Source organism: Paroedura picta, chromosome 12, assembly GCF_049243985.1.
Source record: "Paroedura picta isolate Pp20150507F chromosome 12, Ppicta_v3.0, whole genome shotgun sequence".
Taxonomy (NCBI): Eukaryota; Metazoa; Chordata; class Lepidosauria; order Squamata; family Gekkonidae; genus Paroedura; species Paroedura picta.
This window is the reverse complement of record NC_135380.1, coordinates 49976199-49998556: the sequence shown is the minus strand read 5'-3', so window position 1 is coordinate 49998556 and position 22358 is coordinate 49976199. Positions and strand designations below refer to the sequence as shown.

General features: G+C 49.6%; 2 protein-coding genes across 3 annotated transcripts in view; both read left to right on the top strand.

The window, feature by feature from the left end:
* The window catches only part of TBC1D13 (TBC1 domain family member 13), a 33149-nt gene extending 21141 nt beyond the window's left edge, over positions 1–12008 (top strand). For both annotated transcript variants that reach the window (XM_077306877.1, XM_077306878.1), the window contains 3 exons: positions 3291–3451; positions 3687–3744; positions 6899–12008. In XM_077306877.1, the coding sequence (XP_077162992.1) occupies positions 3291–3451; positions 3687–3744; positions 6899–6964 (285 nt within the window). In that variant the 3' untranslated portion in view covers positions 6965–12008. The remainder of the gene's footprint in view (positions 1–3290; positions 3452–3686; positions 3745–6898) is intronic.
* Positions 12009–13476: 1468 nt separating this feature from the next.
* On the top strand, positions 13477–20967 carry ENDOG (endonuclease G). Its single transcript, XM_077306760.1, has 3 exons — positions 13477–14234; positions 16761–16870; positions 19726–20967. Exons 1-3 carry the CDS (start codon positions 13752–13754, stop codon positions 20018–20020), a joined length of 888 nt encoding a protein of 295 aa, XP_077162875.1. The 5' UTR covers positions 13477–13751; the 3' UTR covers positions 20021–20967.
* The last annotated feature ends 1391 nt before the right edge of the window (positions 20968–22358 follow it).

Here is a 22358-nt window from a genome sequence, read left to right as displayed (position 1 = left end):
AGGCTGGGGCAACAGCAAAAAGGCCCTGGCACAGGCCAGTCTCGCCTCCCCTCGGCTTGGGATCCTGATCAGGTTTTGGTCAGATGATCATAATGACCTCTGGGGGAGTGTAGTGGGAAAGGCTCTTTCCCAGTTGAAAGGCCTTTCCCGGTCCCTGCTGCTTGAAATCCTTGAAGAAGAGGTGCCAGGGGTTGAACCTAAGATCTTCTGCTTGCAAAACAGGCACTCTGCCAGTTCCTTCCCCCATTTGGATAGAGTCATCCTTGCATAGGGGGCGTTGGGGGACTGGTCTTTCTCAGCCATGGCGGCCGCCGGAGAGCACCAAAGGTGAGCTGGTGGCAGGGCAGCCCCCGAGGCAGCAGCCGGTGTGGAGGACGAGGAGGAGCTGCGGCCCGGTACCGACTGATTGGGGGTTGGGGACCACTGCTCTGTGGTTAAACTGAGTTTCCATTTAGCCACTACATTGCTTGAGAGGAAGCTTGTGGTTATCAACCAGCCGCACTTCCTTCCCCCCCTAGATTTGAGAGAGAATAGCTTCACAGATCACTGGACATTTCTCTATGTGGCAGAAAAAAGAGGAGCCTTTGGAGCGATTCAAACGATATTTGCCCTGCTAGGGAATAGAGAAGGGCTGCTGCCAGATGCTTCTTCTTCCTCTTCAGCGAGAACGCAACATATTACGTTTCTCATAAGCGAAAATTTGCACTGCTTGCATAGTAGAATAAGGGGTCAGCATCGCAGGGGTAGTCAAACTGCGGCCCTCTAGATGTCCATGGACTACAATTCCCATGAGAATTGTAGTCCATGGACATCTGGAGGGCCGCAGTTTGACTACCCCGATCCAGAGAGTGGAGGATCACATGGTGGAACAGCTGAAGGATGAGGCCAGGTGGGCCCCACCATTTAGCTTTCCCAGCTGGATACCATTGGGAAACATGGCGTCCTTTGGAATGTTAACGCCTCTTTCTTAGCTAAGCCAGTTTGGTACGTTTCTTATCTGACCCTGACTTTCAGATTCAATAAGACCTTTTCTTACGCATGGGGTGGGGGAAGATTTGAGAAGGAGCTGGCCCTTCTGTGTGCGTGTGTGTGTACATACGCACACACACCAATTTGAATCTTGTTTTCTTTATTTCCTTTACGTTTCTTAGGCCGCACTCTAGTTCTGTAAGCTGTATTTACTGGATAGTTGAGGACTGTAGTAATAAAATCATATTCGTTAAAGAGACTGCATAGAATCATAGACTTGGAAGGGGCCATACAGGCCACCTAGTCCAACCCCCTGCGCAACGCAGGATCAGCCCAAAGCATCCTAAAGCCCAAAGCATCCTAATGGTCTTGGTTCCTTTCCAGGGTGGTGGCACATTGTGAAAATGGTGGCACATTGTGAAAATGTACCACCTGGCAGCAGACTACAGACCCCTCTGGTCAGGAGGTGATAGCGAGCTGCTTGATGGTGGGCTCTGACCCCTGCTTCACAGGGAGTTGGAGAGCACAGTGGATTTCTCCAGGATCAAAGTATCTCCCTTCCCTTAGTCTCTGAGCAGAGCTGTATCTCTTGCATGCTCAAGGGCTGTTTGCCTGAGTGGTTGGTGGGGCAGAAGTGTCACAGTCCCTGCAGACAGAAAGCCAGCATAACATAGCAAGGGCAGAAGAGTGGATTAAACACTTCTTTACACGTTGTTGGCTCCCTATTTGCAGTCAGTTTTGTTGAATTTTTTTTAACACTCGGAACTGGAACTAGCCACACACAGGCCCATTCCGCACAAGGACCAATGTTGCCAATTGGTTCCTGAAAGCGGAAACGCTATTTTTAATAGTGCAATCATGGTGTTACGCATACCTGCCTTTGTAGTGGAATCCAGTAGCGTTTCAATCATTTCCCACAGGTTTCTGGTTTCGCAAAAATCGCTATCCAGGAAGCGATTTTTTCTGTGCTTTGTCCCGCCCCTGGCTGTCAATCAAACGAACAGCCAATGGGTGGCTGTTATCATGTTCCCAAAAAGCCCCTTTCCTTTTAAGAACAGGGTTTAAAAAAAAGAAAAACACATGTTGCAACAAATATGCCTTGATTCCTCCTAACGTAGAGACCCATCTAGCTGGCAGCTGGTGTGTGAGCTGGCGAGTCATCATTACCACGCTCCCCCAAGTGAAAAGAAAAATCCCCCCCCCTGCACGGGTACGATTTTCGTCCGAAAATAAAGGGAACTTGCAAACGGGGCTGTGTTGTGCTTGGGGACTTAGGGGAGCTTTAAAGCACTTCTGTGTAGGGACTGTAGCCGGAGAAGCCTCGCTGGATGAATGAAGGCTCGCCAGTTCGTTGCTTTCTGCTCGCTCTGAGAAAAAAAAAATGGCGATCGCTTCGCCGGAAGTTCGGAGGAGAGAGCCAGGGGGAGGGACTTTGCTGGAACCACAACAGTGGGAACGCACAGGTCTTTTTCGCTACTGTTGCAGATTGTTTGCAAGTGTGTAGCGCTTTTCGGAGGGTGAATCCACTTTTCTGGATTTCCCTTTAAGCGCTACAACGAATCGCTTTTTGCGGGACTGTTTCAGGAGTGTGGCAGATTGTGTGCGACGTCATGCGTAACTGCAAATTAGTAGCGTTTACAATTTGCAAGCCTTTGGCAACATTGAAGTCGTGCGGAATGGACCTCAGGCTGTTGTTCCACTTCCTTCTCCTGCAAGTGTGAACTCGCCCTCATGTTATCTTGTGGCAGAATAAGTGGGGCTGCCCTCAGGGCTAATTCCAGGGGTCTGAAACACAAACACTGGCTTACGGAGAGGAAAAAAGCTTGGGTTTTGTGCTCCATACTAAACGGTTGTGGAAACCTTTAAAATAAAGAGTGAGGGGGTAGCTGGGGAGTGGGTCTCTTTTTATTTGCTTGCCCCCGGGGTATTATTTTAATATGGATTATTGGATTTTTAATCATTATTTATGGGGTTTTTTATTGCTATTGTAACCCACCGTGGGACGTTTATCGAGAGTGGCAGGCAATAAACCCAATAAATAAATAAAAGCATTAAGGTAAGAAACAGATCTTAAATCTACTAAAAGCACAGGGGAGGAGAATGTATTGCACCCCACACCTAAGCATTAGCAGCAGTAGCACCAGGCAGAAAGACTAGGCCAGGAGGAGAGAGTTGTTCAGTATAGGCACCACCACTGATAAGCCCATTCCCCTTTAGGGTAACCTCCCTCAGAAGTTACATTTTTCCCCTCTCCTTTTTTAAAAAGCAAACTGACTCGGTGACTTAATCCCTCTGTCTCTGTCCTCACTGTGTCCTCACAGCAAGAACAGAATATCAAGCCCCAGTTCTTTGCCTTCCGCTGGCTGACACTGCTGTTGTCCCAGGAGTTCCTGTTGCCGGACGTCATCCGCATCTGGGATTCCCTCTTTGCCGACGACAGCCGTTTTGACTTCCTGCTGCTAGTCTGCTGTGCCATGTTGACGTGAGTGGTTGCAGGCCCTGCATGGATGGTGCTTGTTCTTTAGGACTTGTAGCTAGAGATGGGTATGAACCAGCAAAATGTGGGCCAGTTTGGCTGGTTTGGAGGCCAGGAACTGATGTTCAGGGAAGATGCATTCCCTGAATATTTACTTTTACCTGTACTGAAGAAGCAAAAAATATTTGCTTTAATATAATACAAGTGTTCTCTCTCCCCCCCCCCCCCATTTCCTCCTAAGGCTCATTCGGGACCAATTACTGGAAGGAGATTTTACGCTGAACATGCGACTTCTGCAGGTAGAATGCAATGGACTTAGTCAAGTGTGTGTATACAATGACCAAATGAATCTGTTTTGTGCTGAATGAGACTCTTAGTCTGTTTACTGCAGGGGTAGTCAAACTGTGGCCCTCCAGATGTCCATGGACTACAATTCCCATGAGCCCCTGTCAGCATTCGCTGGCAGGGGCTCATGGGAATTGTAGTCCATGGACATCTGGTGGGCTGCAGTTTGACTACCCCTGGTCTACTCAAATTGGCAGTGGCTCTCCAAGGTCTCAGGCAGAGGTCTTTCACGTCACCTCCTTCCTGATCCTGTTAACTGGAGATATTGGGGGTTGAACCTGGGGCCTTCTGCATGCCAAGCAGATATATCACCCTCCCAGCCGCAGCCCCTCCCAGCCCTTAAACGATTGCCTGCTGTAGAAGATATTGAGCCCAGCCATCCTGGGATAGTTGGTCTGGTTACGAAGCAGCACAAAGAAGTTCTTTCAGGCAATGAATTCTGGAGGCCGTTTCATTTTTCAGCTTCATGCAGTTTTTTAAGGTTGTCATTCTGCCTATTTGCTTCCAGTATGAAAATGCCCAGTCACATATGAATGTCACTCAGCCTGATGCAGGATAAGCTTCAGATGAGGTTACTCGATTAAGTGCTGGAAGACTAAAATATCCTCAAGTGGGTTTTGCAGAGTGTGTGTGTGTGTGTGTGTGGGGGGGGGGGGTCTTTTCCAACCAGCCTGTGTGTCAGTGTAAGCTGCCTCCCAGTGTAAGGATCCTCCCAGAGCTGATTAGTGAGAAGGAGCCAGGAGCAAGTCTTGTGTGTCATCAGGGTCCTAAATATGAGCTGGTTTGGAAGTGGTTTCAGTACAAAATGCAGATATCATGTGGAATGTTTGTTTACTTCAGCTTTCAGGTGAAAAGTAGAACTTCCCCCCTAAAAGACCCTTGAGAGCCAATGTGGGTGTAATGGCTAGTCTAGGACCTGGGTGGCCAAGGTTCGAATTCCCTCTCTGCCATGGACACTCACCTTCAGCCTAACCTACCTCACAGGCTGCTGTGAGGCCAGAATGGAGGAGAATGATGGAGGCTGCTTTGGAGAGAGAGACAGAATAAAAGCTCACAGTGAGGCCCTAAACTGGAAGGCCCACCTTGCAACTATACAGGTCTCTGGTCTAAAAATCATTGGAGCCATTCTGAGATTTTACTACACCAGGGGAGGGTTTCTAGTTGACCCAGCTCTAAAGCTCTTTGCAGCCAAGGTCATTCCTCACCTACTATATGGCATCGACATCTGGGGCTGGAAAGAACAAATAATCAATAGCTTGGAGCCCATTCAGAACTTCCTGGCTCTTCCAAAAGGGTCCCCTGCAGCCCTGATGAGGGCAGAGCTTGATTTCCCCTCACTCAAAGCCCGTGCCCACTTAGCTATTCTGAAATCTTGGAAGAAAGACACAACAACCAAATCAGATTCTTTAAGCCATCAAAGTTTTAAGCTCTTATTGAGCAAAGACAGGAATCAGTCTGATTTTTTTAGCTCCATTCTTTCATGCTATACCATACCAGATGACTTACTGAATACATCAGCCAATATTTCTGATTTACGTGATTGGGTGCTCAAAGCTGATTCATTGATTGATCAATTCTGCTATCACAGTCAGCTCCATGGTATAAAACAATTTAAAACGACCACTCTAGAGCATTATATTTAGTAAACATAACACGCAATCTTAGAATGGCCCTAACATCTTTGCAGTTTGAAATGATGCCATCAGCCATGCTCTCTGGGCGATATCTCCAAATACCCACAGCCCAACGCCTGTGCATATGTGGAAATCCATCTGTGGAGGACCTGCCCCACTATGTTTTTTTTGGCTTGTCCCCTGTACTCCGAACTCAGGGGCAAATTCCTCACCAAGTTATTACCAAACTCACACCCTATTTCTGATTTTAACAAAGTCACCTATCTGTTATCAGATGTTGACCCCTATATTTCATATAGGGTGGCACTTTTCGCTGTTGCTGCCAGGAAGATCCGAGCCAAAGCTTTTTTACAGGTGTCCCCACCTTGATACACCATATTTTTTATTGTAACTCAGTAGCCCTTGTTTATAATTTTATGTATGCAATATTGGAGAAATATTGTTTTATTCGTATTTGTACCATATTGTTTTTAATTATGTTTTGTAATGGCCTTTGGCTATATACAGTAAATGTTATCATATTGTATTGACAGAATAAAAGTAAATTAATGGTACAACTCCCCCCCCCCCCTAGCCTTCCTTGCTCCAGAGCATCTGAGAAATAGAGCCCTGGCCAATGAGAAGGGTTGCAGAAATTCATTTGTTCTTAAAAAGCTGCACAGATTTGTTGTTCTTATTTTGGTGCAGCAGACTAACAAAGGTAGCTGCTGTTATGCTGTTGGTGTGACATCACATCTAGAACCAGTAGAGTCAGGCCAGCTGTCCTTGAGGGCCAGGCTCCCCCCATCCCCTTTTCAACTTACTTCTACTCAGTGCAAAGAGGAATATCTTGCATTATTCTAGGTGGCTTGTTTGGCTTTACCTCTGAATCCTAGAATGTTGCTAACAGAAAGTGTTTCCCTCATGCCAGCTTGGTATAGTGGTTAAGAGTGGTGGCCTCTAATCTGGAGAACTGGGGCTGATTCACCACTCCTCCACATGCAGCCAGTGGTCCCCAACCTTTTTATCACCGGGGACCACTCAACGCCTTTAACCGAGGCCCGGTGGGGGGGGGGGGGTTGTTTACTCCTCTACTCTCAACCACTGCCCTAACGCTCTCTGATCGCTATGGTAATGTTTAAACATCCCTTCAAAATAAGATACAGACACGCCACAACAATGAAGTGTGTTGTAAAGGGCTGGGAGGGATGAAGTAAAGGGGCGGGGGAGGGGGAGAAGGCGTCCTTTGGGGCCCACCTCCAATTAGTCGAAGGACCACATGTGGTCCATGGCCCACAGGTTGGGGATCGCTAAGCTAGGGGACCTTGGCCTAGCCTGTTAGAGGTGTTCTTCCAGAGTGCTCTCAGCCAAGCCTACCTCACAGGTGTCTGTTGTGGGGAGAGGAAGGGAAGGTAATTGTAAGCCCCTTTGGATAGTAAAGAGTGGGATGCAAAAAACCAACACTTCTCATTGTATCCATTGTTTTTAAACACAGGATTACCCCATCTCAGATGTTCATCTGATTTTGAAGAAGGCAAAAGACCTTCAAGATTCCAAGTAGCCCCCCCTTCCCCCAGGATTCATGGTATGTAGGAGAGAGACTGCGTGACCGTGCACCGTGGAGGTGGAAGCTGCTGGTGCATCTTGTGGCGTGCCCAATATTGTGTCCTGGCAGGAAGTCTCCTTCCACTCTATTTATTAATTCCTGAAAGAGCGACCTTCGGGTTAGTCAAGCTCTGCACTCTGGATTTCTTAGATCTCAACTGCTGAAATGACTCCATGTTGAGCACAATGTTTTTTTCCTATGATTAAAAAAAAACAAAACCTGTCGCCAGGTGCGGAGACAACAGAAGATGAGCTACGTATTTCTCCAGCTTTTATGGAACCAAGAGCAGCAAATGGTGTTATGGAGCAAGTCCTCAGGTGTGACACATTCTGGACTGTGCATGGAATAGGCTGGGAACCAGTGGCTTTTGCACAGGGGAGGAAAGAGCAGCTTCTGTCTGAGGTTGCCCCGATTTCTTTTCCCCCCAAACTTTGAACAGGGGTGGCACGACTGCTTTTCTCCAAGCAAAGCTGTTGCTGATGTTTGCCCCTGATGTGTCTAGTTTTGATGCTGACTTTTCACAGAAGGCAGAAGTGGACCGAATGAAACCGTGCGAGCCTTATTGCCCACTGCCTCAGGGCAAGCACCCTGCCATTGCCACCAATAAATTTCGAGCCACCTGTTGCCTGGAGTGCTGGCACTGCACATCACTGGCTGGTACGGCAGCTTTAAAAGGCAGGCTGGAGATCAGATTGTTGCGATTATTTTGCGTTTGGGTTTGATTCCACAGGGAGTGGGCATAGAATCAGACACGCTTTTAAAAGTTTGTTCTCTGCCTCTCGTTTACACGGCAACCCCAGGATGCTTCCATACTTTTCTGTTAAAGGATTATGTCCCATGCATGATGTGGAGGTCTCAAAAGATTGTTCCATAGTACATCTCTCGCCCCAGCCATTTTTGTGGCATTCAAAGAGCTCATTCTTGACCTATGTGTCCCACATCAATTCCCTTGCTGTCTGTTAACCCAAGTAATTTCCAGGTGCAGATGCTTCAAAGTGATAACCAGGCCAGCTTAGAGCAGCTCTGATTTATCATCCCCATTGGTGTAGCAAAATCTGAGCTGCCTTTAGTGGTGAAATTAAACGCCTCTCTCTTGCCAGGGAGGAAATCTGCCACAAGAAATGGTAATCAGTGGGGTGACATGGCTTGATGTCTCTGTCTTCGTCTGAGACAGCCTGAACCTTTTGCAACTTAGTATAGTGATGTAAGATAACCTGTTGCTTAGTCTTCAAGGCTTGCTTTACTTCTATTGTTGCTCAGCTCAGGTAAAGGCTGGAAAAGCTTTAAGGAAATAAGGCATTGCCCACTCTCTGTTGACATGCTTTCTGTGTTTGTAACATTTCAGAAATTGTGTTTACCTAGTCGGAACTGAGTAACAAGAGAAAAGACTGTCTCCACCATAGGAAGTGAGGCATCTTTGTGTGTCCGGCCACATAATAGCGTGCTCTGATAAGAAATTGGTGCTATTCTGATGTAGTTAGGGGGCTTTTATGCTGGAGGGCAGCAATTAGGGGGTCTCTTGGTGGGCTCACTCCCCCATATATACTGGGTTAGCACCTGTCCCAGTTTGCCACCCAGAAGCAAAATATGAGCAGTGGCTGCAGCAACTAAGGTCACTGACGTGAGGTTCCAAACATTTCATTTGTGTGAGAAACATTCCACAGAAAGAACCCTTGATCAGGAATGACCTTCCAGATCTCCACCTGCCTTTTTGCTGAAGGTGTCACGGGCAGCTGTTTTGAGAGAAGCCGGGAGGGTCAACTGGGTATCTGCCAGGTGCACAGACTTGAATTTTTCCTCAGTCACAAGACATGTGGGGGGAACCACCTGCAGCTGTTAATTAATCTGGAGCTGCCTCTTTGGATGTGTCAGCTGTGATTTCAGTTGTGATTCACAGGATCCTCCCCCATGGGAGAAGGAGAGAAAACTTGGACACTAGTTTGTCAAGGGGAATGGGCCTAGCACAGCACTATATATTGGGGGCGGGGGATCCTATAGAAGAGGATTCTGTGATGTGAGCCACAGCTCAAACTCTGACAGCTACATCAGGTGGTGGGAGGGCCGTTGGCACTTCATCTTTTGTTTCTTAGTGTGTGCTACCTCTAAGAAAATGAGCTGCTAATGGGTGGTCTTAGCAAAAATAGTGAACCTGCTTCCTCTTTCTGCCGAATTCATATCCATCACATGTTCCCCTTCATGCTTCCCTCCCAGTGTGTTCTTTCCTGGACCAGCTGTTCCATTTCCTTGAATCAGGGACAATCCCATTCTTTGATTCTGTTAGTGGCTGAAGAATGGAAATGGGTAAGATCATGTTGTTAGAACCTTAGCTTTGTGCTCCCAAACCCTGAGACTTGATTACCTGCAGGCTGCTGGTTACAGAAATGCTTGCTGTGAAGCTCTCGTGTAGCTTGCTACAAACCAGGGTGCCTGTTGCAGAGGATTACCTTCCCCCATTCCAGCCTTGCAGCCAAGTTCTTAGTGATATGGACAGGAGGCAGCATCCTGGAGCTAAGTGGTCCTTTGGACTTGCTGCATAGCAGTCCTTAACCACAATGAAGGAATTGATCTAAAAGCACACAACACACAAGGGGGGGGAGACATGAATGGGGCCAGCAAACACACTCTACACACAGGGGTGGCCAAATGGTGGCTCTCCAGATGCTCATGGACTACAATTCCCATGACCCTCTGTTAGCACGTGCTGGCAGGGGCTCATGGCGATTGTAGGAGAGCCACAGTTTGGCCACCCCTGGTAAAACTGGCAAAGAAATCTTGACCTGCTCCAAACCTTGAATAGCTGCTAAGGAGAAGGGAAGCATGCACCCAGGAAGGGTTTCCTATTTGGTTGGAGTTAGGGATGCAGGGCATGATGTGACCCATTAGACCTAAGTGCCTTTGCACTAGCCCCCTGGTGTCTGGGTTTTGGCTGCGGACAAATTCCAGAAGCCGCATGAAGCCTAACTGGATTTCATTTTAAATCTCAATTCAGCGTTTTTTCTGTTGGGTAGCTGCCCCAAGATGCATTGGGAGAGATTAGAGACTGTGCTTGCAACATTTAGAAAACTCATTTGACCACCTGAATGTCACCAGACAATAGCTGGGTGATAAGAGTGAGGAATGTCTGCATTATTTGAATCTGGAGCAAGTTATTTTTAAAAGGGCATGTTTTGCATAGCAGTACTTCAGAAGTCTATTGACCGGCATCTGCTCAGCTAAGCAGAAGGGTTGGGCTTGCTCTCCCTTCCTCCCACCCGGCTCCCAATATTGCTTCAAGGGTCTCCTTGGGTGTGTTTGTCCAGCATCTTGATAGTCAGCCACAGAGCTGGAAACATGCAGGGAGCACACAAGCGTTTTCCATGTGCTTGCCAGTCTTCCTTGCCTTGCCCTGCATAAGTGCTCAACCATGGCTGATCATCTGGCCCAACTCCACAATGTGGTTTGCTGTGAGAGCAGTTTGGTGAGTAGGCCCCCAGAAAGGCCCTGGACTGTTTTCCAAAGCCCCCCACCCCGCCCTTTGCTAGTGTCGCATAGTGCCTTGTGATGTCTCGTGACTTCCTGGTGGAGCCACTCCACTCGCTTTGGCCTTTCAGCTTTGGCCCAGCACGATCATGGGCCCTTTTACAGAGGAGTTTTCCCACCTGCCTTCTCCCCTGGGAGGGAATCAAATTGATGGCAGAAGAGAAAGGTGAATGGATTTGCTTTGGGGGGTGACTTGTCCTCCAAAGCAAGGAAGAAATGGGCTAACCAGAATTAACGTAAATCTCTGGCTGTCACTGCTGCACATCATTGGCCAGTTGGGAACCCTTTCAGCACCACAACCCCCCAGCATCTGTCAGTTGGGTCTGATGGTGGGGAGGGCTGCTGTGCTTGGTGGCATCCAGTGCACACTTTTGGTCTCAGTAATAAAAGGACCTTGGGACAGCCAGCAGGTGGCCGAAAACTTGTTCAGAATTCGGCCACTGAGTGGAATAAAAATGCAGATGTTTCTCCAACACATGGGTAAAGTACCCAAGAATAATGTTCAAGATTTCAAGATTTCTTTTCTGAAATTCTTGGCGGAGGGGGAGAATTATGATAGGCCTCACTGTACAATTCCCCCAGAATTTTCCCCTCTGTCTGAAGAACAAGGATTTTGTTCGAATGCATGTTCAGTGAATGTGTCTTAAGGTTGTTGTTTTTCTCCCACTTTTCTATTCCTGGCCTGCTTGCTGTGTTTTTTAAACTCAGAAAATCCTTTGTTCTTGCTTTGGTCTACTTGACTGTGTTTTGTACCTTTAGAGTTTTTAAAAGATGCTCCTGTGAGCAATTTCAGAAGTCTTAAAATCTCTCATGCAAAGCAGAGAAACACTGTTTAGGTAGAGCATATATATAAAGCAGGACTTGTGGTGTGTGCACACGGCATCTCACCTGTGTCCTTATGATGGAGGGGTGGGAAAATCCAGAATGTAGCACCTTTGGCTCAGATGTGAGCTCTCAAACATTTAACATGCGGGGAAACTTTAAGCAAACAGAACCATTGATCAGGAATGACTTTCCACCACCTGATCACTGGGAGGAATAAAAGGGAAACAGTTTTGAGGGAAGCTTGATGGGCCTCCTGGCTATCAGCCAGGTGTGTGGCTTTGATGTTCCTTGTGTGACAAGGCATAGAGATCAGTGGCCTACCTGCAAATGTCAAGTTAGTTCTTTGTCTCAGAGAGGAGGCAACTGGCAGCCTGTGTGAGCAACGTGATAATGGGGCATTTTATTGAGTAGGATTTATTTTGCCACATCTCAGATGCTGACATTTGTGCTGGGAGTTGTTGGGACTGTTTAAATGTCATCCAGGAAGGTTTAGGATTGAATCCTTTTATACGACAAAAGTTGTTCTGGGGTGTGGATGTGTTTTGTGTTTGCTCAAATGGCAAGCTTTGTTTCTGTTATCGATAAACCACAATAGTGTCAGGATCTCTGCTTCCTCCCTACTTTTTGTTCTGAATAAAGATCTTCCTTTATATAAGTCATGGCCTGCTTTTGTTTTGGGGGAGGCTGCTGTCTAAATATGGAAGCAGTAGGAAAAACAGTCGAATTCCTACAGCATGTTGAGTTTTGGCAGGAAGGAAATATTGACACAGGCTCCTTTTTCTGAAGCAGGAAATTCAAGAAAGAGCCTGCAAAGGAAGAGGAGGAGCCAGGGATGAGGGCAGTTAGAAGGTAGACCATGTTCTACAGCCTGAAGCCCACCCCGTCGTCCTGTTAGCACCCTGTGGTTGCTGAGACAATGCCGCAACAAATGGACACTTACAGCAAATCTAGCATGTCCTGTTCAAGTGCATATATGCAGGATCCCTTGCATGTCAAAGGGCCACAGCCACTTGAGAAGGGTACATGCGACATTTTGAATGCGTCTGTCCCGGGTTCCCCTGGCCCTGACTTTCCCCTCAGGCGCACAGCAGCTGTGGGCAATGGCTTTTTAAAGCCCAGCGGGGTTGGACTGCAGTGGGCTTCTTGTGCTGGAATGGCCCCAGGACTTCCAAAGCCTGATTCAGTCTTGCCAGGTGCGAATTGGCTCCCCAGGGTGAGGGCTTCTTCCAGCAACTGGTCTCTCCCTGGAGTGGGTGTGTCTGAGAGTGCATTCTGTCATCAAGGGCACTCTCCCACAAAAAACGCCCTTCTCCTCTGCCCAAAGGTCCTGCAGGCTGGAGTTCTCAGAAGCGCTCATTATAGCTGTGCTAATTGTGGCTGCTGAGGAAAGGTTCAGCAGCAGAAGCAGAACAAGGAGCATAACCAAGGTCCATTCCGCACAACTTAAATGTAGCCAAAAGCTTACCTTTTGTAAACGCTATTAATTTAACGTTCCGCATGACGTCGTAAACAAACCGCAAAACTCCCACCAAACTCTAGCCACAATTGGAATTTTATAGCGCTTAGGGAGAAATCCAGAAAAGTGGATTCCCCTGAAAAAACCGCTACACTTCTGAGCACAAGCCGCAACACATCAGCGAAAGACGTGTGTTCTCAAAATAGCAGTAGAAAGAATTCCCTCCCTAGCTCTCGCCCCCGAGGCTTCTCCGCCTTCCTGAGCACAATACAGCCCCCTGTTCGACGCTGCCTGTAATTTCGGCCAGAAATTGCACCCTGGGGGAGGGATTTTTTTTTTTACTTGAACAGCGTGTAAATCAGGGGTAGTCAAACTGCGGACCTCCAGATGTCCATGGACTACAATTCCCACGAGCCCTTGCCAGTGTTCGCTGGCAGGGGCTCATGGGAATTGTAGTCCATAAACATCTAGAGCAGTGGTCCCCGCGAAGGCCATGGCGCCGGGCCGCGGCTCCCTCTCCCCGCCCCCCCCCCCGCAGTAAAAAACTTCCCAGGCCACAAGCTTGCGGCCCGGGAGGCTTCTTACTGCGGGAGGGCGGGGAGAGGGAATCAGGGTAAAAGGGTAAAAGGGCGGGTGGCTTCACTCGTAGCCCGCTTTTCTGCACTCCAAGGGGCGGGCGGGCGGGCGGGCAGCCAGCCTGTGAGTCAGGTGGGGCCGAGAGAGCTCCCCGAGAGCTGCGACTGGCCCAGGGTCCCTCCACGGGCGAGTGGGCGGCCCGGGCCTCCCTCGGGGCGCGCAAGGGCCGCGACTCCTCCGCGAGGCTTCCGCCGGGAGCGCGCGCCACGCAGGGCCTGGGCAGCCGCCGCCGCAGCAGCAGCAGGAGGGAGGGAGCGCGCGCCCGCCCCCCCGCCCGCCGTGTCCCTCTCCCTCCCTGGGCGGGCGATGCTGAGGCGCGGGCTGGCGCCGGCCGCGTCCCTGGCACTGGGGCTGGGGCTGGGGCTGGGGCTGGGGGCGGGCTGGGCCCGGGGGCGGCCGGGGGCGGCTGAGGAGGGGCCTGGCTTGGCGCTGCCGGCGCTGGATGCGGCCTCCCCGCCCTCGCCGCCGCCGCCAGAGGTGGGCCGCTTCGGGCTGCCGGGGCCGGGCCTGCTGCGCCGCCGCGAGTCCTACGTGCTGTGCTACGACCCGCGCGGGCGGAGCGCCCTCTGGGTGCTGGAGCGCCTCGACGCCCACGAGCTGCGCGGCCCCGCCGAGCGCGCCCGCTGCGACTTCCGCGAGGACGACTCCGTGCACGAGTTCCACCGCGCCACCCGCGACGACTACCGCGGCAGCGGATTCCATCGCGGACACCTGGCCGCCGCCGCCAACCACCGCCGCAGCGCCCAGGCCATGGCCGACACCTTCTACCTGTCCAACGTCGCCCCCCAGGTGCGCCCCGCCCCAGGAGACGGCGAGCAGGTGCCCGTCTCTGCCCCCGAGCCCCTCACACTCGGCTGCGTTTGAACCCCTAAGGAGGGGGCCAGGTGGCTCTGGTATGCCGCTTTCCCTCTACCCGAAGGAGGCTCAAAGCGGCTTCCCATCGCTTTCCCTTCTTCTCCCCACAACAGACACCCTGTGAGGTGGGTGAGGCTGAGAGAGCCCTGAGATTACTGAAGAAGAAGAAGAAGAAGAAGAAGAAGAAGAGTTGGTTCTTATATGCCGCTTTTCTCTACCCGAAGGAGTCTCAGAGCGGCTTCCCATCGCCTTCCCTTCCTCTCCCCTCAACAGACACCCTGTGAGGGAGGGGAGGCTGAGGGAGCCCTGAGATTACTGAAGAAGAAGAAGAAGAAGAAGAGTTGGTTCTTAGATGCCACTTTTCTCTACCCGAAGGAGTCTCTAAGCGGCTTTGAGGCAGGGAGGGCTGAGAGCTCAGACAGAACTGCTCTTTGAGAACAGCTCTGACAGAAGAGTTGGCTCTTAGATGCTGCATTTCTCTACCCAAAGGAGTCTCAAAGCGGCTTCCCATCGCCTTCCCTTCCTCTCCCCTCAACAGACACCCTGTGAGGGAGGTGAGACTGAGAGAGCGCTGATATCACTGAAGAAGAAGAGTATATATCTTATATACTGCTTTTCTCTACCTTAAGGAGTCACAAGGGGCTTCCAATTGCCTTCCCATTCCTCTCCCCACAACAGACACCCTGTGAGGTGGGTGAGGATGAGAGAGCCCTGATATTCCTGCTCAGTCAGAACTGCTTTATCAGGGCTGTGGTGAGCCCAAGGTACCCCAGCTGGCTGCATGTGGAGGAGCAGGAATCAGACCCAGCTCACCAGATTAGAAGTCTGCTCTCCTAACCACTACACCAAGCTGTCTTTCAGAGGGGCCACAGAATTCATCCTTGGTTCTGCTGCTTCAGACCCCCTGAATCTAGCAGGGATTGTGCTACATAGAGGAAGTGATGAACACCCTGGACGCGCTCCATCTCTTAAAAATGAAGACCTCCTTGGGCATGTGGGGGGGGGGAGGTTCTTTCCCAGACTTCTTCATGCTGTGCTCATTTTCTGCTTAGGGGGAGCTCTTGGGGGCTTTCCGCACCAGGATCCTTGTAGCAAATTGTTTGCTGAACGAAAAATCGCCATTTAAAATAGTGGAATTCGTCATTATGCATACCTGCCTTTGTAGTGGAATCCAGTTGTGTTTTGTATCGTTTCCCACAGACTTCCGGTCTTGGCAAAAATCGCTAGAAAGGAAGCGCTATTGCCAAGCTCGTCCCGCCTCTGGCTGTCAAGCAGCCAATGGGCGGCCGTTAGCATGCTCCCAAATAGCCCCTTTCCCTTTAAGAAAGTTAAAAAAAAAAAAAACACACCCGTTGCAACGAATCTGTGTTGATTCGTTGCAACGGAGAGACCCACCCATCCAGCTTGCAGGTGTGTTTGAGCTGCTGTTTCATCGTTGCCACGCTCCTCCCGAGTGAAAAAAAATCCCCCCCCCACAGGCGCGATTTTCGGCCGAAAACTGTGAAAAATAAAGGGAAAATACATCAGCAAGTGGGCTTCTCTGTTGTTTGTGCTTAGTGACTAAACAGCTCTGGGGAGGGACTGAAGCCGGGGAAGCCTCTAAACGGAGGCTCGCCGGTGCGTTGATCTCCGCTCGCTCGAAGAAAAAAAAATGGCGATCGCTTCGCCGGAAGATCAGAGGAGAGAGCCAGGGGGAGGGACTTTGTAGAAACCACAACAATGGTAACGCACAGAACTTTCCCGCTAGTGTTGCAGATTGGTTGCAGGAGTGTAGCGCTTTCCGGAGGGTGAATCCACTTTTGGGGATTTCCCTGAAAGCGCTACAACGAAGCGCTTTTTGCGGATTGGTTTCAGGTGTGTGGCAGATTGTCAACGACGTTGTGCATAATGGCAAATCAGTAGCATTTTCAATTGGCAACCATTGTGCGATTTTGAAGGAGTGCGGAAAGCCCCTTGGTATTCTCTTTGTGTTATTGGAGCCCTTTCCTTTATGAAAGGATATAGCTCAGGGGTCCCCACCCCTTTTTGGCTCTTGGACACCATTGGAATTCTGAGAGGTCACTGGGGACCTCTCATTTTGCAGCATTATGGCACAGAGAGTACAAAAATTGTCTCCCATGCCTCATTGGTTGTCTTTTCCATGAAATTTTCCTCCTAGACCAGGGGCAGCCAAACTGATGCTCTCCAGAACTGATGCTCTCCCCCTGCTGTTTACAGGGCTCATGGGAATTGTAGTCCATGGACATCTGGACATTTTGGCTGTTCCTGCCCTAGACCCTTTTGCTTTCTTTCCTCATAGGAAAGGTGCTCCAACCGTGTAGTCACTTGAGTTCCTGTCTGCAAAACAGTTCTAAAACAAAAGCATATATTGTTTAAAAATAGAAATGGCAATGGTATGAGAAGTAGGCTGTGTTAATTGAGTGCCCTCAGCCAGACACTGTGGATTTGTTTTGCTTTTAGAATCCTCATCTGAATCAGAATGCCTGGAATAATCTGGAGAAATACTGCAGGAGCCTAACCAAATACAACGAGAATGTCTACGTCTGCACTGGACCACTTTTTCTACCCAGGTAACATTGACTGACCTTCCCTGTAATTTATAAAGCAACATTGGAGGGCCACTGTGACACAGCCCCAGACTCATTAGCCAGATGTCTGGAAGCAGCGACGGGGGCTGGCTCACACAGAACCATCTAGGGTTGGGTGCTTTGGACGCCGAAGCAGCCTATCCTTGTCTGAAGCTAAATCCTTGAAAGACGGAGGTCCTGGTGGTTTAATGGGAAAGGTCCAGGCGAGGAAGTGCGATGGCCCAACCTGAATGGGGTGCAACTATCAGTAGCAGAGCCAGGAACCTGGACGTGATCTCTGACACTCCCTCTCCATGGAGGAGCAGATCACAAGCGTAGCTCAGCTAGCATTCTTCCTCATGCGCCAAACTACTAGTGCCCTGCCTGGCCTCAGAACACCTAGCTAGAGTGATACAAATGACTGTTACCTCTAGTCTGGATTTCTGCAGTTCATTCTGTGCGGGCCTACCCTTATCCTGATCCAGAACGCAGCAGTCAGGATTCTTACGGGAACAGCTTGGAGGGCCCACATCCAGCCTGCACTCCAGCAGCTGCACTGGTTACCAGTTGAATGCCAGATCAGGCTTAAGGTTCTGGTAATCACCTTCAAGGCCACCCTGCTCCTTTCCCCATGCTGAGGCCCGGCCCTCAGGGGTGGGGGGAAGGCAGCGGGGGTGGCAGGGTGAGGGGGGCTGCCTGATGGACTGCAAGCAGGGCCAGATTTTCCTATAGGCTAACTAGGCTTCAGCCTAGGGCCTCAAGATCAAGAGGGGCCTATATTCAAATTGTTAGCAAAATTAAAATTACACTATTATAAAAACAGTGAACACTCGCCTTTTGAGTTCAGTAGGTTCAAAACACTTCACTATATAGACTATTGAACAATTTTTTTGTGACAATATCTTCATTTTGCGGAATTCTAGGGAGGTGAAAGGGCCACATAAGTGGAATAGCTTAGAGCTTCTTTTCATGTAAATCCGGCCCTGGCTGTGCAAGGGGGCCAGGGGAAGCAACAATAGGCTTTAACTCTAGTATTCTACTGTTTCATGAAAGTTCCAATCAGGGCAGTATAGAAATATAATAAAATAAATCTTTTATGAACCTGGTACGACATACGTCTTATGCTGATGACCAAGCTAAAACACTATTGCTTATTATTTAGCTCACAATTCTTAAACATTTATGTAATTCTTTTCTCGCCAGTGGGGACTTAAGCAACTTACTTCCTTCTCTCCTCACAGCAATCCTGTGAGGTAGGTTAGGCTGAGATTGAGACCCAGTGGCCTTCCATGGCAGTGGGGATTCTCACTGGGGTGTGCCAGATTCTAGTTCCAAACACTTTCCTATGCACCGGGCTGGCTCTCAGTGCGGCTCAGAGGTTGTAGAATTCTGTGCAGGGGGTAATGTATAGTATAGTAGAATTGTTGTTTATTACCATAATTATTGAAAAAAGAAATACTTAATCGGTAGGCTTAACATTAAAAGGTTGCCATGTTTTTCTTCACTTGTGCATTATTTGAAAGGGATCTTTGTTCTGGTTAGTGTGGAAAGAGATTCCACATAACTGGTGGCTTTTACATTTTCAGAGGGGAGAATTCGTTGTGTGCTGAAATGTGCTCCACACTAAACATCAGTAAATTGATTTTGTCTGCTTGATGCCTTGTGTTACGTTTCGAGATGGTTATGAATTGCAGAGTGTGGGGCTTACATATCAAGCCTTGAAACCTTTCTTTTTCTATCCTTTTAAAAAAATAACTGAAAGTCCAAAAGCTTTCTAGGGAACTTACACATTTGCTGACTGCTTTTTGACGTGGGGAGCCTGTAATGCAGTGGTCCCCAACCTGCGGGCTGCGGCCCGGTGTCGGGCCGTGAAGGCCATGGCGCCAGGCCGCGGCTCCCTCTCCCCGCCCTCCCCCCGCAGTAAAAAACATCCCAGGCCGCAAGCTTGCGGCCCGGGAAGCTTCTTACTGCGGGAGGGTGGGGAGAGGGAATCAGGGCCGGGCTGCGTGGCCGTGCGGGTGCGGGTGCGACCCGATGCGTGGGCGTGGCCCGCGGGGGCGCGGGGCGCGGCCCGATGAGCGGCCGCAGTCTGCACGGGCACAGCCCGATGCCCTGCCGGGCCCCAGCCTCAGAAAGGTTGGGGACCACTGCTGTAATGCACACCTGTAGATTCTGAACAGGCCTGGACCATAGGTTTTTACTCAAAGTTGGGTTTACAGCCAGAGTGGCCAAACTGTGGCTCTCCAGATGTCCATGGACTAAAGTCACCATGAGCCCTTGCTAGTGCTGGCAGGGGTTTATTGAAATTGTAGTCCATGGACACCTGGAGAGCCAGTTTGGCCACCCCTGGGGGCCCCTCCATCTGGGGGCCCCTCCATCACCTCCTGTCTCATCCTCCAACTTAAAATTGCACCCATCTTGCCAGCTACACTGCAGAGCAGAAAATACAACTTTCTCACACTCCTTTTAACCCCATCAATGGTTGTAGGTCTAAAAGGAGACCCTGATTGCCATTGTGATGTTAGAGGGGGTTTGGGTGAAACGAGGGCCCACTGCGAGGACACAATTCCCTTTACAGTTTCCTGCCTCCAGGTGTACTGAGACTGAGAGACTGAGCCAGCCTCCCCTGGCTGGGGGGTTGGGGCTCAACAGGTCCCTAATCAAGCTGGTTCTTGATGCCGGCCCTTCCCTTTGTGTTGCACTGATTAAAACATAGCATCAATTCAGCCCTAAAACCACACTTTGGCTGTTTACGGAGCTGCTTTAGACGGGGACACATTCCCCTCCTCCCCCCAAGCTGAACCTGACAGCGGTGCAGATCCCATGCACACAGCTTCTCACATCCTCTTTCTGCACAGGATGGAGGCCGACGGGAAGATGTATGTGAAGTACCAGGTAATCGGCAAGAACCACGTGGCTGTCCCCACTCACTTCTTCAAAGTGCTGATCCTGGAGAAGCCTGGCGGAGAGATTGAGCTGCGCTCCTATGTCATGCCCAACTGCCCCGTGGACGAGAAGCTCCCGCTGGAGCGCTTTCTGGTGCCCATTGAGAGCATTGAGCGGGCCTCGGGGCTGCTCTTCGTCCCCAACATCCTGAAGAGGACAAACAACCTGAAGGCCATCACAGCCGGCAATAAGACCTATCTTCCTTGAGACCTCGACAGCGGCCTGCCTGCCGCTGCAGCGGAGCCGTACAATTTGCGTCAGTGCTTACTCAAGCCCATTCTGCAGGGGAGTCAATTTCCGGCCCAGCAGTCGGGAGGCCTTGCAATGCAACCTGACTGCTGGTTCCAGGTCTGCGATTATGGCCTTGAGACAGCAGAGCCTAGTTCACGAGCAGGGAGATGTCTTGAGCTGCTCAACTGTGCGGGAGGCAGGCCTGAGATGGCTGGGCCCCGCTCCCATAACAGCCAGTCACTCTTTTAAGGGTGTCCACTGGAAGGGGGCTGAAAGCAACCTGGTTTTTAGCAGTCAACAGCAAAGCAGGATTAGAATGTTGCGAGAGATGTGGACATTTTCACCTCTCTCTTTTTTCCTTGCAAAGCCAATGTGGAGAAGGGTTTTTTGCAGAGGGCTAGTAGTGGACCCGGAGGGTGCTTGGCCCTCTCACTGCAGCTGCCCTGCAAACACCCTTCCCCCTTATTTTTACTGCAGCTAATCTCCAAATAAGCTGAAAATAAGCTTGGTGGAGATAAAGCAGTGTGCTTGCCGAGGGGGGGGGGGACTTAGAAGAGTTATAAAGGCTTACATAGTTCTTTGGCCCTTGCGTTTGTTACCATTGCAGACATGGACTAGCCTTGTTTTCATATTAGCCTGCAGCTTGTCGCATGGAACCCAAGCGGATTTTCCCACCAGTTCCTGCAAATGCTGCTTCCTGGGAATATAATGAGGTGGAAATGCAAGAAACCAGTTCTCCATTCTGTTGGACTGGGAATAATTAAATTTGTTGCTAGTTAGAGAATTGGATTAATTTGAAAATTCTAAATTTAATAAAGTATGTTATTGGGGTATTTTGATTATGTTGTAAACTATCTTGAGCCCAATTTGGGAGAGAGGCAATCTAAAAGTCTAGTAATAAAGAAATCATTATTTGGAAAGCAGCAAGTGCACACCCCACTGACTTTATTATGGCGTTAGGCACATAGCAGAGCTTCCACGACATACGCTAAGCTGTAAACAAGCAGTCTATGGCAGAGTTGCCTTCCTGCCCCCTAACCTGGAAGTGAGTGACTGCAGCCCATTCAGGTCAGATGTCCTCCACCAGATGCAGCTACTTCCATCAATGCCTGTTACTTTCTAATGGGCTTAGACTGGAGTAAATCCTCTGCAAACATCTCTTTATCCCAGCTGTCTCTGTAGCCTTGTGGTCCTGACCAATCATCAGGATGAAATCCTGATAGGAAAAGTGTATGCGCATCTTCCTAGTTAAATAAACATGCCAGCAACGGGATTCTCGGCCGTTATTATTAATTACATTTATATACCGCCCTCCCCAGAGGCTCAGGGCAGTTGGAGCGGTGGCTGCTGAGGTCTGGCACAGAGTCCTGGCCGCTGCACCTCTGCTGCCACCACCAATCGCCCTCCAAGGCCTTTTGTGCTCTCCCAAGGTTGAGGACGGGCTCAGAAGACAAGCAGTGGCAGCGCAGTGGGCGGTGCCATCCACCAAAGACTCTGCTACCCATCTCCCAAGCTGTCCCTGCTCTCCTGAGGACAGCCTCAGAAGACAAGTGGCAGCGGTGCAGCAGGTGGTGCTCCACACCAGGCCTCCTCAGCCACTGCCATCTTTGCTGTCCATCTCCCAAGCCGTCCCCACTCTCATGGCTGGGATGGTGCCACCATGCCAGGCTTCACCAGCTACTATCTACTGGCACACTCCCTGGGGCAGGGCTACAGATGTCACATCCGCTTCAGGGATTGCACCAGTAGATATTTCCACATCAATTCAATAAGTCTGAAATAATACCAAAAATCCACTAGCCTCCCTACCCAAGTCCACCCAATTAAATCCCATTGGAGGGCAGTATCAATCCCCGCCTTGGCAAATGAGTTCTAATTTTAGATTTTTAATAACTTATTTTAAATCTCTAGTTTTGTATATTTATTGTAAATTTTAATCAGTGTAATATGCTCTGAGCATTATATATATATATATATATATATATATAAATAAAGGAACAGGATACTGTTCATTTCTTGCAGTACAGAAAAAATTAATCTCAAAACGTGTACTTACAAACCAATTTTATTATATTTCTGCAACATCCTATTTTGTTATGTCAAAGACATTCAGTTTTTAAAATTCGAGTCTGCCCAGTGGACTATGCAAACTATCAACGTTCCTGATTGACAGCTACAGAAGGGTTCAGAGCTGGGATTTTCTCCTTCCGAGATGATGCAGCCACAGCCGCTTTCTCGGTTCTTCCTCGGCATGCCTCTGGTCCTCCAAAAGGGTTTGTTTCCATCAAACTGCATTTCACCTGGTTCCTGATCC